The sequence below is a fragment of the Rhipicephalus microplus genome, chromosome 8, assembly GCF_043290135.1.
Source record: "Rhipicephalus microplus isolate Deutch F79 chromosome 8, USDA_Rmic, whole genome shotgun sequence".
NCBI classification, from domain to species: domain Eukaryota; kingdom Metazoa; phylum Arthropoda; class Arachnida; order Ixodida; family Ixodidae; genus Rhipicephalus; species Rhipicephalus microplus.
Genome location: NC_134707.1, coordinates 15134258 through 15147694, shown reverse-complemented (window position 1 = coordinate 15147694; position 13437 = coordinate 15134258). Strand labels below are relative to the sequence as shown.

The 13437-nt window shown below is 44.4% G+C and overlaps 1 protein-coding gene across 3 annotated transcripts in view; it reads left to right on the top strand.

The window, feature by feature from the left end:
• The window catches only part of LOC119164171 (calcineurin subunit B type 2), a 73629-nt gene that overhangs the window by 48920 nt on the left and 11272 nt on the right, over window positions 1-13437 (top strand). For all 3 annotated transcript variants that reach the window (XM_075871150.1, XM_075871149.1, XM_037416290.2), the window contains exons 2-4: window positions 3322-3361; window positions 10252-10428; window positions 11796-11855. In XM_075871150.1, the coding sequence (XP_075727265.1) occupies window positions 3343-3361; window positions 10252-10428; window positions 11796-11855 (256 nt within the window). In that variant the 5' untranslated portion in view covers window positions 3322-3342. The remainder of the gene's footprint in view (window positions 1-3321; window positions 3362-10251; window positions 10429-11795; window positions 11856-13437) is intronic.

Genomic DNA, 13437 nt, shown 5'->3' with positions numbered 1-13437 from the left:
TCCTAGTAAACAGAACTCTAAATCTTTGTTCATGAATGTTTTTATCTTACTCGTTGGTGTCCGTTCCTTATCACAGTCATGGAAAGAATTTCGCTCTCAAGGAGCTTCAAGCTCTTGAACATTCATGTCATACACCTCTGCATAAAATCATCCTCAAAAGTTTGATATCTTAGGAGAACCAAATTTAGGCAAACTAACTTTGTATTTATATTCCTTTTATTATTTTTATAAATTTAACTGCATTGTAAAAATTGACTTGGGAAATCGCACAGGCACTGAAAGGACAAACTGGGTTCAAATATATTTGATAATGTGTCATCTGTTATGCAGAGCCTTCCAATAAAAAAAAAAAACCTTGAAGCTAATAATTTAACAACTCATTAAAGAAACAATAAAGGGATACTTCAAATTAATTTAGACAAAAATTATTCTGAAAATAATGTCAATAATTGCATGGATATATATTCATTATAACAGAGAAACTCAAGGTCAGAGATTTATTTTTAACTTTAGCGCTAAAAACTCTGCACTCGACGTCGCAGATTTCGGTGTATTTTTCGTATTTTGGCGACAGTAGCTCAACGAAACTTTCTGTATCTTCGTATGCTAAATGGTCCCCCTCAGAGCACAATATGCTTCATATTTACCAATAAGCAACTTCGTATGACCTTGTAGATGTTCACATAATTCAATTTACCACTAAGCAGCTTCATATGACCTTGTAGATGCCCTCAAAATCTCTAATGCCATGATGTTAAGTGCAGAAATTTTAAGGTGGTGCTCCACTACTCTGGCATTTTCTCGCTTAGCAAACGTCTTCTTGGAGCAAGAGTGGTGTTTTCGGTATTGTGAAATTGTAATTTACTAATATAAGAAAAATTGTTTTACTTTAGTGTCCCTATAGGGTTTCAATTCCCGGCTGCGGCGGCTGCATTTCCGATGGAGGCGGAAATGTTGTAGGCCCTTGTGCTCAGATTTGGGTGCACGTTAAAGAACCCCAGGTGGTCAAAATTTCCGGAGCCCTCCACTACGGCGTCTCTCATAATTATAGCGTGGTTTTGGGACGTTAAACCCCACAATGCTAATCTAATCTATAGGGCTTCAATTCCATCTTTTAAATCACGGAGAAGGCTAAAGACGTGAATTTCTGAGAGTTTCTTTAACAAGAAAACATAGCATGAGGTGGTGGAAGCCAAGAAGGAGTGGTATTTCCCGGAATAGATCTATATTTGCAGCCTATCATGCTATTTTTTGTTCCCCCCTCACAATTCAGGGTTGCAAACGTAGCGTTCCATATGTCTTATTTGCTCTCAAATTCTGTTATGGTGTTCTTTTCATTCTTTTTTTTTTCCTAGCATTGGTATCTGATCTTCTTCTACTTCTTTAGCAATCTTCATGTACAGCGCACATTAGTCACTACACAGATGCCTAGTTTTTTTTGTTTTTTTTTTACGTGTCACATCCTTGATTGAAAGCGCACCATTGTGCGTTTCTTGGATGTGTGATCAGCGCGTGACTAAACAGTACCAGGCATGCTGGTTTCTCATGAAGAGTTCATTATTCACTTATGCTTCATTGCTGTATGCAAAGAAAAAGAAATCTTAATGTATTATGTTCATTAAAAGTGCCGACTACTTATTGGTGACAGCTGATTCAACTTTTTCTTTTATTAAGTACTTATATCCAGTCTGTCTGTAAATCTTTCTGTATATATCAGTCTATGAATCTATCCATCCAATATAAATTTTCAGAAGGTTTACTTGACCAGAACTGCTAAACCATGAAAAACATTTTTTTACATACGTGTCATACTGCAACGGGAGCTTCATCTTTTACTTTGAGTAATAAATGTTTGATCTTGGCTCTTCTTTTTTTGTTTATTGATTGATTTTAAAAATTCAATTAGTGCCACTCCAGTTCTTCCCTCAATGTACCAGTCTCACATGGACGCATAAGTTGCTGTTCACTCGTTGGTAATGCCTTCAATTGTAAATACTATTCGCATGATGCCATATAGACCGTCTTCACAGGTTTGCATTAACATCACTTATTAATAATGCGTTTGCAACTCGTTAGACATTCGGCAAAAATGTGTGCACTCGTGCCATACCTCCCAGAGCACGGTACATTTTTTATACTTCAAATGACTTATCTCATTAAATAATTTATTTATCCATAACTTTCAAACTCAACGGTGTACTCGGCAAATGTCCTGCTTGCCAGGGTGACGTCTTTGAGTTTGTCATGCATTAATGTGCCCTGGTGGTTGTCAAATCCGGAAAAAGGAACAGTTAAATTCAATTTGAAGTCACCATAGCATGCTTCCAATTTATTTTTCACTACTTATGAAGGCAGCTTATACTCGTAAATTAAAGTTTGTTTTTTAAAATAGAAGAGAACTTGTTGAAACTGGCTGTAAGTTGTCTGTTAACGAAGAAACTCCGCTGCGCCGTCGCCATAGCAAGCACCACAGTTCCTACGTCAGGGCCAGCAACTTCAACGTGTTCGAAGTGGCAAGCTTTGCATGTATTCCAAATCAGCTCATCGAAGTCGTCTGGCTGCTGCTTCCTCGGCCAAGCATACTGGATATAATCGCCGCCGGCATTGTGATTCCTATGCCGTAGCAAGACGAGCTGAGGCTTAGTCAACTGTGCACAATTCAGCGCAAAGTTTCCACATTTAAGAAAAAAAAAATTACCATCTGGAAATGGACAACCAAAGGCTGGTTTGGCCAACATTGCAGTGTCAAGTCTGCCTGAATTAGCGCATTCGTAGCTGTGCTTAAAAAAGACGGTATACACATTGATGACTGAATGTCATTTTCTGTGCCTCGGTATGACTCATTCAGTGTGTTTTTTTACATAATTAACCTTCGCAGCACAATTTAAAACTTTGAGATCGCTTCATTAGGAAGCATAATCAGCTAGTCGACAGTGGTTTATTGTGTTTATCTTGTGTTTATTGATTTATTAGACGTGCTGCAAACCCGGTTGTGCTATCGCAGGAGTGGGTTGACGCATTTGATATACGTAACGGCAAAAGTTTTTTCAGCACATATCTATTACAACTCTATCGGAAGCATTGCTTCAAAACACAGTAGTAAACACAGCAAGACTCAAGTTAACCTACTCAAGCATTCCTCTAAAGACGACTGCCTACTTTAACCTGGCAGCAAGTTGTTTTTTTTTTCTTTCAGTAATGCATTTCAGGCTGCATTGGAATGCATTAGTGCACAATTGAATTGGTGTAACGTTTTAAAGTTGTGGCTGTTCTCATTAGGTTCAATCACTGTTTTTTTTTAATGTTTTCTTTATTTTTCAGGGAAACGAAAGCTCACTCCCGATGGAGATGTGCTCCAACTGTGAGTTCCTTTCACAAGTCATTGTATTTGAAGTGTTTAACACTGTGCAATGATTGTGTGTCTGCAAATTCTTCTGTACAACGCATCGGGGGCAGGAAACAGAAGCTTTAGTCATTGAAATTGATTTGGGGGCTCTTACTGTATCTTTCCTCATAATCTACTGTGTTTTTGGAGCTTTAACCCTTCCTCTACCGAGTTCCTTGCACAGGAACGATACCAAAATACTGAAGCTTTTTTTCCTGTGTTATTTTACGTGTCTTGAAACAACCAAAAAATTTTTTCTCATGCAATTTATTTGCAAGATACGCTCAAAACATATAAGTATTTAATATGCAGAGGATTGGTTTCACTGCACCGCATTATATAATGTGCCCTAACGTCTGCTGTGTGTGGTGTGGAAGATATATTTTAAATTTATAAAAATAGAGCGCAAGGGCTAGCAAGTCTGGGGAAAGAAACTTGAAATGCGTCTGTGGGAGTTCAACATATGCGGTCATCCTCCGAGTTTCATGATGCAGAGAAACTGTGCTGATATTTTTAGTTGCTGCTACACTCGTAGGAGTGCTGTAAGTCTTTTCACAAAACCACAGCCAACAATTGAATATTGCTACGGAGAGGAAGAAAAGGAAGAGGTGCGACTGACAGGCGCGCGACTGGGCCAATCAGCCATTGTGTCTCTTGCCTGTAGTTTTTACTCTGCAAATACATCTCGCTCAGAAGCAACCAACCTCGTAACATATTGGTGAGAGGTGCTGGGTAACCATCAGGCAACGGAGCTCCGCAGCGGACGTCGCATCGCCCTTCCAGCTATGGCCAATGCTCAGCCCTCCGCGTCAACGTCAGCGTCTCCGACGAACATGGCGTCGCAACCGTACGTTTTCACGCCTCTCAAGGATCCCGGTACATTCTGCGGAACCGATGGCGTCGACGTTGACGATTGGCTGGCCATGTTTGAACGAGTGAGTGTGCCGAACAGATGGGATCCCACACTTCAGTTGGCTAATGTGCTGTTCTATTTGAGAGGCACGGCCAAGGTGTGGTATGAGAACAATGAAGAAGAACTCACAAGCTGGGACCAATGCAAAGCAAAGATGCGGGAGGTGTTTGGCAAAACCGCCAGTCGGAAGATCGCCGCCAAAAAGGAATTGGCCTGCCGTGCCCAATCCCCTACGGAGTCATACCTCGCTTACATTCAAGACGTGCTGGCCCTCTGCCGAAAGGCCGAAAGCGACATGACAGAAGGTGACAAGGTGGGACATGTTCTGAAAGGGATTGCCGACGACGCGTTCAATCTCCTGATGTGCAAGGGCTGTTCCACCGTAGACGCGATCATCAAAGAGTGTCGTCAGTTCGAGCAAGTGAAAAGTCGCCGCATTCTACAAACATTCGCTCGACTCCCAAACACCGCTGCAACATCTACTTGCGAGGACCAGTCAACACCACAACGTGCATCGCCGCCGGGAGACCTTACACGCATTGTTCGTCGTGAACTGGAAGCTATGGCGCCCTCGGCGTTCTATTCGCGCAGTACCGATGCCACTCCTGTTACTGTTCCTCTTGTTCAAGCCATCGTGCGCCGGGAGCTTGAAAACATCGGAGTGCATTCCGTGTGCCATGTCACCGCGCCTAGAGTCAGCGAACGCCCTTTCGTGATGCCCTTCTCCGACCGACGGTCTTCTCCACGTACTCGCAACCCGGCTGAGTGGCGAACTGCAGATGACCGCCCTATATGTTTCAACTGCCACCGCGTTGGACATATTGCCCGTTACTGCCGCAACACATGGTCCTCGGCACATCGCGCAACGACCAATATGACCCGTTTCGACGATACCGCCCGCACCTTTCCACCTGCCGAAGAGCCCAATGCCATTGACCATTCTCGGAACACTTGGTACAGCCGCTCGCCTTCACCACGTGGGCACCAGTCTCGATCGCCGCAAACACGTCGCCCATCGTCCCGTTCGCCGCAGCCACGGCGCTTCTCGTCCCCCGTGGCTTCCGGCCGCGTTGTCTCGGAAAACTGAGAAATGCAGCCCCCGGAGGTGGTGCTGCATTGACGACTTCCGCAGCAAATCCTCTTTCCGTTCCCACCAGACGAAGTGTAATAGACGTTAAAGTAGACGGCGAACCTGTACAAGCACTTGTCGACACCGGCGCAAGCATTTCGGTCATGAGTTCAAGCCTACGCACACGTTTAAAGAAAGTTCTGACACCAGCGGCTGCACAAATGCTCCGTGTGGCCGATGGCGGCACGCCGATGGTTCTCGGTCTGTGCACTGCCCGCTTACGTATAAAGGACCACACTACTTCTGTCATTTTAGCCGTGATTGACCACTGCCCTTATGACATTATCCTAGGCCTGGACTTCTTGTCGAATCATTCTGCTCTGATCGATTGTGCTACAGGCGTTCTTCAGCTAGAGTTGCCTCAGATAGTCGCTGACCCCCCCACTGCCCCGCCGCGCCTGTGCTCTCTTCAGGATGTGCGGCTGTCAGCTCAGGCAGCCACCTTCGTCGTTTTGACCGCACAGCCCCAAGTTCCCGATGGTCAATATGTCCTCCTTCCTCTCGCCGACGTCCTCTTGAGCCGCAACATTGCCATTCCCCATACGCTTGTGACTGTTACTGACAATTGTACCTCGCTTCCACTTCTCAATTTCAGCTTGTGCCCTCAAGTGCTTCCTCGTGGCATGTTCTTGGCCAGCGTATCTAATGCTGACGAATTCGAAATAGCAGCGCTCACCACCGAGATTGATTTACTTCAGTCTCCAGTAGCGAACAGCACCTGTTCTCGGCCAGATCGTTTCTCGAAGATGATTGCACCCGACCTCAACCCTGCGCAAGCCAATGACATCCATCGCCTTCTCGCGTCATATACCGACATTTTTTCTTTCGACGACAGACCTCTAGGGCAAACATCCACTGTTCAGCACCGTATAAATACTGGTGACGCCAGTCCTATTCGCCGACGCCCCTATCGTGTCTCCCCCACTGAGCGTAGAGTTATCCAAGCAGAAGTGGACAAAATGCTCAACAAAGGTGTCATAGAACCATCAAGTAGTCCTTGGGCCTCCCCTGTCGTCCTTGTGAAGAAAAAAGATGGTACCTGGCGCTTCTGCGTTGACTATCGCCACCTAAACAAGATCACACGAAAAGACGTGTACCCGCTACCACGCATCGATGACGCGTTGGACTGCCTACACGGGGCTACATACTTCTCGTCTATAGATCTCCGGTCCGGCTACTGGCAGATTTCTGTCGATGAAATGGACCGCGAGAAGACGGCCTTCATTACACCAGATGGTTTATACCAGTTTAAGGTCATGCCTTTTGGACTATGTAACGCCCCTGCCACATTCGAACGAATGATGGACTCTCTCCTGCGTGGTTACAAGTGGTCTACTTGTCTTTGTTACCTAGACGATGTGATAGTCTTTTCATCTACTTTCGATAGCCACCTGACCCGTCTCGCTGCAATTCTCGCAGTCTTCAGAACAGCTGGGCTACAACTCAATTCCAAGAAGTGTCAATTTGGTCACCGTCAGATTGCCATTCTGGGCCATATTGTAAACGCCGATGGTGTCCAACCAGATCCCGAAAAGATCCGCGTCGTCCGTAGCTTTCCAGTGCCCCGTTCTACATCCGACGTCCGTAGCTTCGTCGGCTTATGTTCCTACTTTCGCCGTTTTGTGAAAAACTTCGCTGACGTTGCCCGGCCACTGACAGATTTGCTGAAGAAGGATACCACATTCTCATGGGGCCCTGAGCAGGCTCAAGCGTTCGCCGCTCTCATCGGCTACCTAACTACGCCCCCCATACTTGCCCACTTTAATCCTTCTGCTGCCACAGAGGTTCGCACCGACGCCAGTGGCCACGGTATCGGCGCAGTTCTCGCTCAGCGGCACCACGGTAGACAGTGCGTGATAGCTTACGCCAGTCGCCTGCTTTCTCCCCAGGAGATGAATTATTCCATCACCGAGAGAGAGTGTCTAGCTTTAGTTTGGGCCGTCGCCAAGTTTCGGCCATATTTATATGGTCGCATTTTCACTGTCGTTACGGACCACCACGCCCTCTGTTGGCTGACTTCTCTGAAGGACCCGACTGGACGTCTGGCTCGCTGGGCTCTGAGGCTTCAGGAATTTTCGTTTAGCGTCAGCTACAAGTCTGGCCGTTTGCACAAGGACGCAGACTGTCTTTCTCGATATCCGGTAGATCCTCCTGATCCCGTTGCGCCTGACCTGGAGAGCAGAGTAATGGCGTTTACAGACGTCAGCGATATGCGCATCGAACAACGACGGGATGAGTCATTGCGCACTATCATCGACGCCATCCAGTCTGACAGCCATGACGCTGAATCCCGTATGTTCGTGCTGCATGACGGCATCCTCTACCGCCGCAACGTCACCACTGAAGGCCCTGAGCTTCTGCTTGTCATCCCTCGTCATCTACGGCCTGCCATACTTCAACAACTTCACGACGCACCAACAGCGGGACACCTCGGCGTTTCCCGCACATACGACCGCGTGCGACGTCGATTTTTCTGGCCTGGATTGTACCGCAGCGTACGTCGATATGTCGCCACTTGCGACCTCTGCCAGCGCCGGAAAAGACCTTCTTTGCTGCCAGCTGGATATCTTCACCCAATTGAAGTCCCCTCTGAACCATTTCATCGCGTGGGACTCGACCTTCTTGGCCCTTTTCCGACGACGACACTAGGAAATAAATGGATTGCCGTCGCCACAGATTATGCGACCCGTTACGCGATAACAAAGGCCATGCCAACCAGTTGCGCCACTGACGTCGCGGATTTTCTTCTTCATGACGTCATCTTACACCATGGTGCACCCCGACAGCTGCTTACGGACCGCGGCCGCTCTTTCCTGTCCAAAGTTGTCGATGACCTCCTTCGATCGTGTGCTACAGCCCATAAGCTATCTACCGCCTACCACCCACAAACTAATGGCCTAACTGAACGTCTCAACCGCACGCTCACAGAGATGCTTTCGATGTACGTCTCCGATGATCATCGAGACTGGGATACAACGTTGGCCTATGTGACCTTCGCATATAACTCCTCTCGACATGACACTGCGGGATTCTCGCCTTTTTATCTTTTATATGGTCGCGACCCCATATTGCCATTTGAAACCACCTTGCCTCTCGTGCCATCTCCTTCCGAGTACGCGCGCGAAGCCATTGATCGGGCTCACATGGCTCGTCAAGTTGCCCAGTCTCGCCTCACCAGGTCACAGGATATGCAAAAAGCCCGCTACGACCACCGGCATCGAAATATAACGTTTGCCCCAGGTGACCACGTGCTCCTCTGGTCACCGTGTCGCCGTGTAGGTCTCTCCGAAAAACTTTTGTCCCGATACGCCGGACCCTACCTAGTCTTACGTCAAGTTAGCGACGTAACCTACGAGATAGCGCCATTGCACTCCAATACGTCACCAAGTTCGTCACTAGTTGACATTGTCCATGTTTCGCGCTTGAAACCCTACTTCTGTCGCACTTCTCCGGACTCTCGCCGAGACGGCGCTCCAACGCCCGGGGGTCCTGCTACGGAGAGGAAGAAAAGGAAGAGGTGCGACTGACAGGCGCGCGACTGGGCCAATCAGCCATTGTGTCTCTTGCCTGTAGTTTTTACTCTGCAAATACATCTCGCTCAGAAGCAACCAACCTCGTAACAATATTTTTTCTTTTGTTCCTCAACAGACTGTTGCTCGCATGTACGTAAAATGCTGCTCGCGAACAGAGGACGATGCAATTTTTTAACTTTGGTTAACAAAATCAAGTCCTTTCTCGATCATGTTTTAAAATTTTCACTGAGCCGTCTGTTGGAACGAAAGAAGCCACGGCAAACTGAATTAGGTATTAGGGTATCTTGACTATGGCTCCCCCTAAACCTTGCCTTATGGTGGATGAGCTCTGCTTGTTTTTGGTATAAACATGTGAAGAATCAATTGTGAATAGCTTAGCTATAATACTAATCATCCATGTGGATAATCATATGTAAATATCATGGTACCATTAGAATTCACTATGATACAGATTTTACTTCCTTTTCCAAATGTTCTTGCTTCTTCATAAGAATTGTTTTGTTTCCATCTAACTGGGGATGGTGTTTGATATTTATTGGTTTATTGAGTCCTCTGCTGCGAGATGTCGAGGTAAGCTTAATAGCTTGCTAGTACAAGAATTTCCAAAAGTTTGGTTGCTGCTGAAGCTGATATTACACACATAGTTGACTATCTAGCTAGTTTTCTTCTGTAGGTAAATTTGCAGTAATTTAATGTTTTACCAGGTAGCTGAACATTTATTTATTTGAAATACTCTTTAGGTGCATTCTGTACAGTATAGAGGGGAGGGATAAGTACACGATTATATAAAACACGGAATTAAGTGCAGAGAGTCAAGGACGAGAAAAAACAAAAAAAATATTTTACAATCAATCAAGTGAGTACAGTATCAATGCGTAATGAAGGCAAAAAGTAAAGAATAGCACCGATTTAAACACAGGTTATAAAAAAATGTACCGCTTCAATAAATCTGGTATGAATCTGATAACAAAGTGCAAGGGCAGGAGCTGGGAGCACCTAACAAAGAGAAAAAAAAAAGAAAAAAATGGCAGAATTTTGCAATTCTAGATTACTTTACGTAGCGTTCAAGTTAGCAATTCAAAATGCTAGGCTGGGTAAGTTGGTGTATTAGATATGTTATGTGAAGAGGTGTCATGTGTTGTTCTTCACAGTTAATTTAAATCAATCTTAAGGAAGTCTCTCACCTCATTATTTAGTTGTTTGTTTTTCTATTGTGCCACATCGCGTTTTCTTATATAAGATCACAATGTCCCTTATTGCTGAGTCTGTTTCCTTTTTTTTTTTTTTTTAGTTGACGCCGATGAAATCAAAAGGCTCGGCAAGCGGTTCAAGAAGCTAGACCTTGACAATTCGGGATCCCTGAGCATCGACGAGTTCATGTCCCTTCCAGAGCTCCAGCAAAACCCTCTAGTACAGCGTGTAATAGACATATTTGACACGGACGGAAACGGAGAGGTGGATTTCAAAGGTGACTTTTGACCCTGCGTCCTTGATATGTAGTGATAAAAGTGCTGCTTCGGTTGCTCTAACTAGGGTTGGAGAACTTAACACTTATCTTCTAACCATGCAACATTCCAGCAATTCGAACGAAACCAAAAGCAATCTGTATATACCGTTATCCTAGTGTGCTAGTAATGATGCATATAAACTAACAGACACTATAAAGAAAGCATAGGGGTAGTTATTCGTAGTAAACGTAAGGTAAATACGAAGAAAGAAAGGTGAAGAAAAGGATAACTTACCGTGGGCAGGTACCGAACCTGCGACCTTCCAATAATGCGGCCCCGCCGCGTTGGTCTAGTGGCTAAGGTACTCGGCTGCTGACCCGCAGGTCGCGGGTTCGAATCCCGGCTGCGGTGGCTGCATTTCCGATGGAGGCGAAAATGTTGTAGGCCCGTGTGCTCAGATTTGGGTGCACGTTAAAGAACCCCAGGTGGTCGAAATTTCCGGAGCCCTCCACTACGGCGTCTCTCATAACCATATGGTGGTTTTGGGACGTTAAACCCCGCATATCAATCAATCAACCTTCCAATAATGCGTACCAACTGAGCTACCACAGTGGCCATCTTTCTGTTCACTATATATATATATATATATATATATATATATATATATATATATATATATATGGTGTACTTTTGATGTAGTTCGCAAAAAGTGACCCTAAAAAGGTTTGCGTAACTTTTTTTTCTTGTTATTGCTTTTCCTCTGCGTTGTTTACTGAGGATATTGTTCTTCTTTTAACGGTCAAGAAGTTCCAAATGTGAAGCATTTCTTGGCGATTCTCGAGCACTTTGGCCGTTTCTATTTACATATTTATCTATCTATCTAGCCACCTACTTCTAGATGCTATCTTTGTTGCCTCTATAGCTTGTAACATAATAAAATCGGCATAGCAGGGAATCCCTGTGTGATGAACACAATTCACTGGTCAAAACATGAATAACTCAAAACGCTTGCCGCGTACATAATGAAGTCCTTTCCCTTAGTCATGGATGGTCACCTGTGTTGGTAATTAATCATGTTGCTGCTGGCGTCGATACGAAACTGTTATATAAACTACTGCTTATATAACGCATATGCAATCCTTTAACATTCGGTGTTCACGCAGCGTTCCACTCAGTGAAAAATTGTGCTATGGTCACCTTCCTGCCGCATGCTTCGCATGACGTAAATACTCTTGATGTGTGGTATCTGCCAAATTTGCGGTAGAACATCATCTTTCACTTAGGAGCAAGCAACCACACAGTGCCATCAAAATGTAGGCTGAATGCCGCGCGGCACCAGTGGTCATTTTTTGGAGTATGTTGACATATTTTCTCTTCTTTACTGCAGAATTTATTCAAGGAGTGTCTCAATTTAGCGTTAAAGGCGACAAGGAGTCCAAGCTGAGATGTGAGTGTTTTTAAGAAGTGTTCTATATTCTGTGTCACGTCACAGAGTGTAGTTTGACCTGTTGCGGCGATTGTGTTTGATGAAAATCGTGCTTTCACTACATGCACATCATTTCTTATGAATCAACTTCAAAAAATGCATTGCTTTAAAGGGGCAATAAGATGAAACAATAAAATGGTTTGGATTGATACACTGTACTCTTGACAACTCAAATTTCATAAGTTTTGCAATCATAAGTGATTATTAGAAGACAAAACAAAGACATGTTCATTTTTAAATTTCGAACTGAAATATCCGCTACTGACACTGCGAATTTCAATATTAGTTATCCTATTTTCGCGACATTGGCTGTATGTAATTTTCTGTATCTTCATACGTTAAGTGTATGGCCCCCACAAAAGCCAATGCACTTAATTTTTGCCGATTAGGAACGACGTGGGGCTAGTAGACTCTGTCAAAATTTTCAACGTCTTAGTGTTTGGTGAGAGAATCTCAAAATGGCGTCTCCACACATGTGTTTGCTCACTTACGAAGTGCCTCGGGGCAAGAGTGGCATTTTGTAGATTGTGGAACTGTACACTACTAATACGGGAAAAATTGTTTTTCTATTTGATGTATCTATAAGAGTTCAATGAATTGCAAAGACATCATCTATTCTTTAATGCCACATCCTGAAGTTTTGACATCGGCACGATTGCTAACCATTTTTTTGCTGCATCACTCTGTGCCAGCTATACAGTCATTGACAGGTCAGTTAGGTTCTTTATATAGGAGCTTATTTACTACAAATATGTGGGCTGTGTGGAGCAATCGTTAGTTGTCCTGCAAAGAGGAATGCATGCCGGAGTTACCATCCAGAGTAATGTGCGCAGAGTAACGTATGGACTTGGGAACGGCGTAGTGACTTCGGTATTTAGTTTGACGATTGTATTTCTTGTAAAAAATAATTGTTAATATCCTATTATGGTTAGATGTCAATTCTTAATTTAGGCTTTGAATTTCTGGACAGGCTGTCAAATGGCATGATTTTTTAAAAAAAAGCACGAATACTGAGGGGTTCGTGTGTGCACGTGTTTGTGAATATCATTTATAATTGTCCGATTTCGGGCATTGCTACATTTTGCGTGTACACTCAAACCTCACTATAACAACGTTTCATCTTACACAAAAAGAAATTCGCTATATCCAAAAATTTGTTCTAAAGGTTTACTCCTAACACTATATCTATTGCAAGACTATTTTTCATTTACTTTGTTATAAACAGTATTTCGTTATATCCGGGTTCATTAAATCGAGACTTGAGTGTGATATTTGTAAGTTAGCTGCCATGATAGGTTGCGTTAGTAAGTGAGAGGAAATATGGTAGAGGGTGTGTACCGTTGCACTCATTGGTCATGTTCAGTTAAGGAGCTCGAGCACACTGTAGCCAGCAGAGAGCACTCCTGTAAACTTAACCATTAAAGAGTGACTTCCGGTGTAGGACTATGAAGCGTGCTCTATGCACTCAAACCTCGATACTGTGCATAAGGGCGTGCACGAGAACTCGCCCTGGCAATGGCTTTCAGAAGAATGTCGCGTTTTT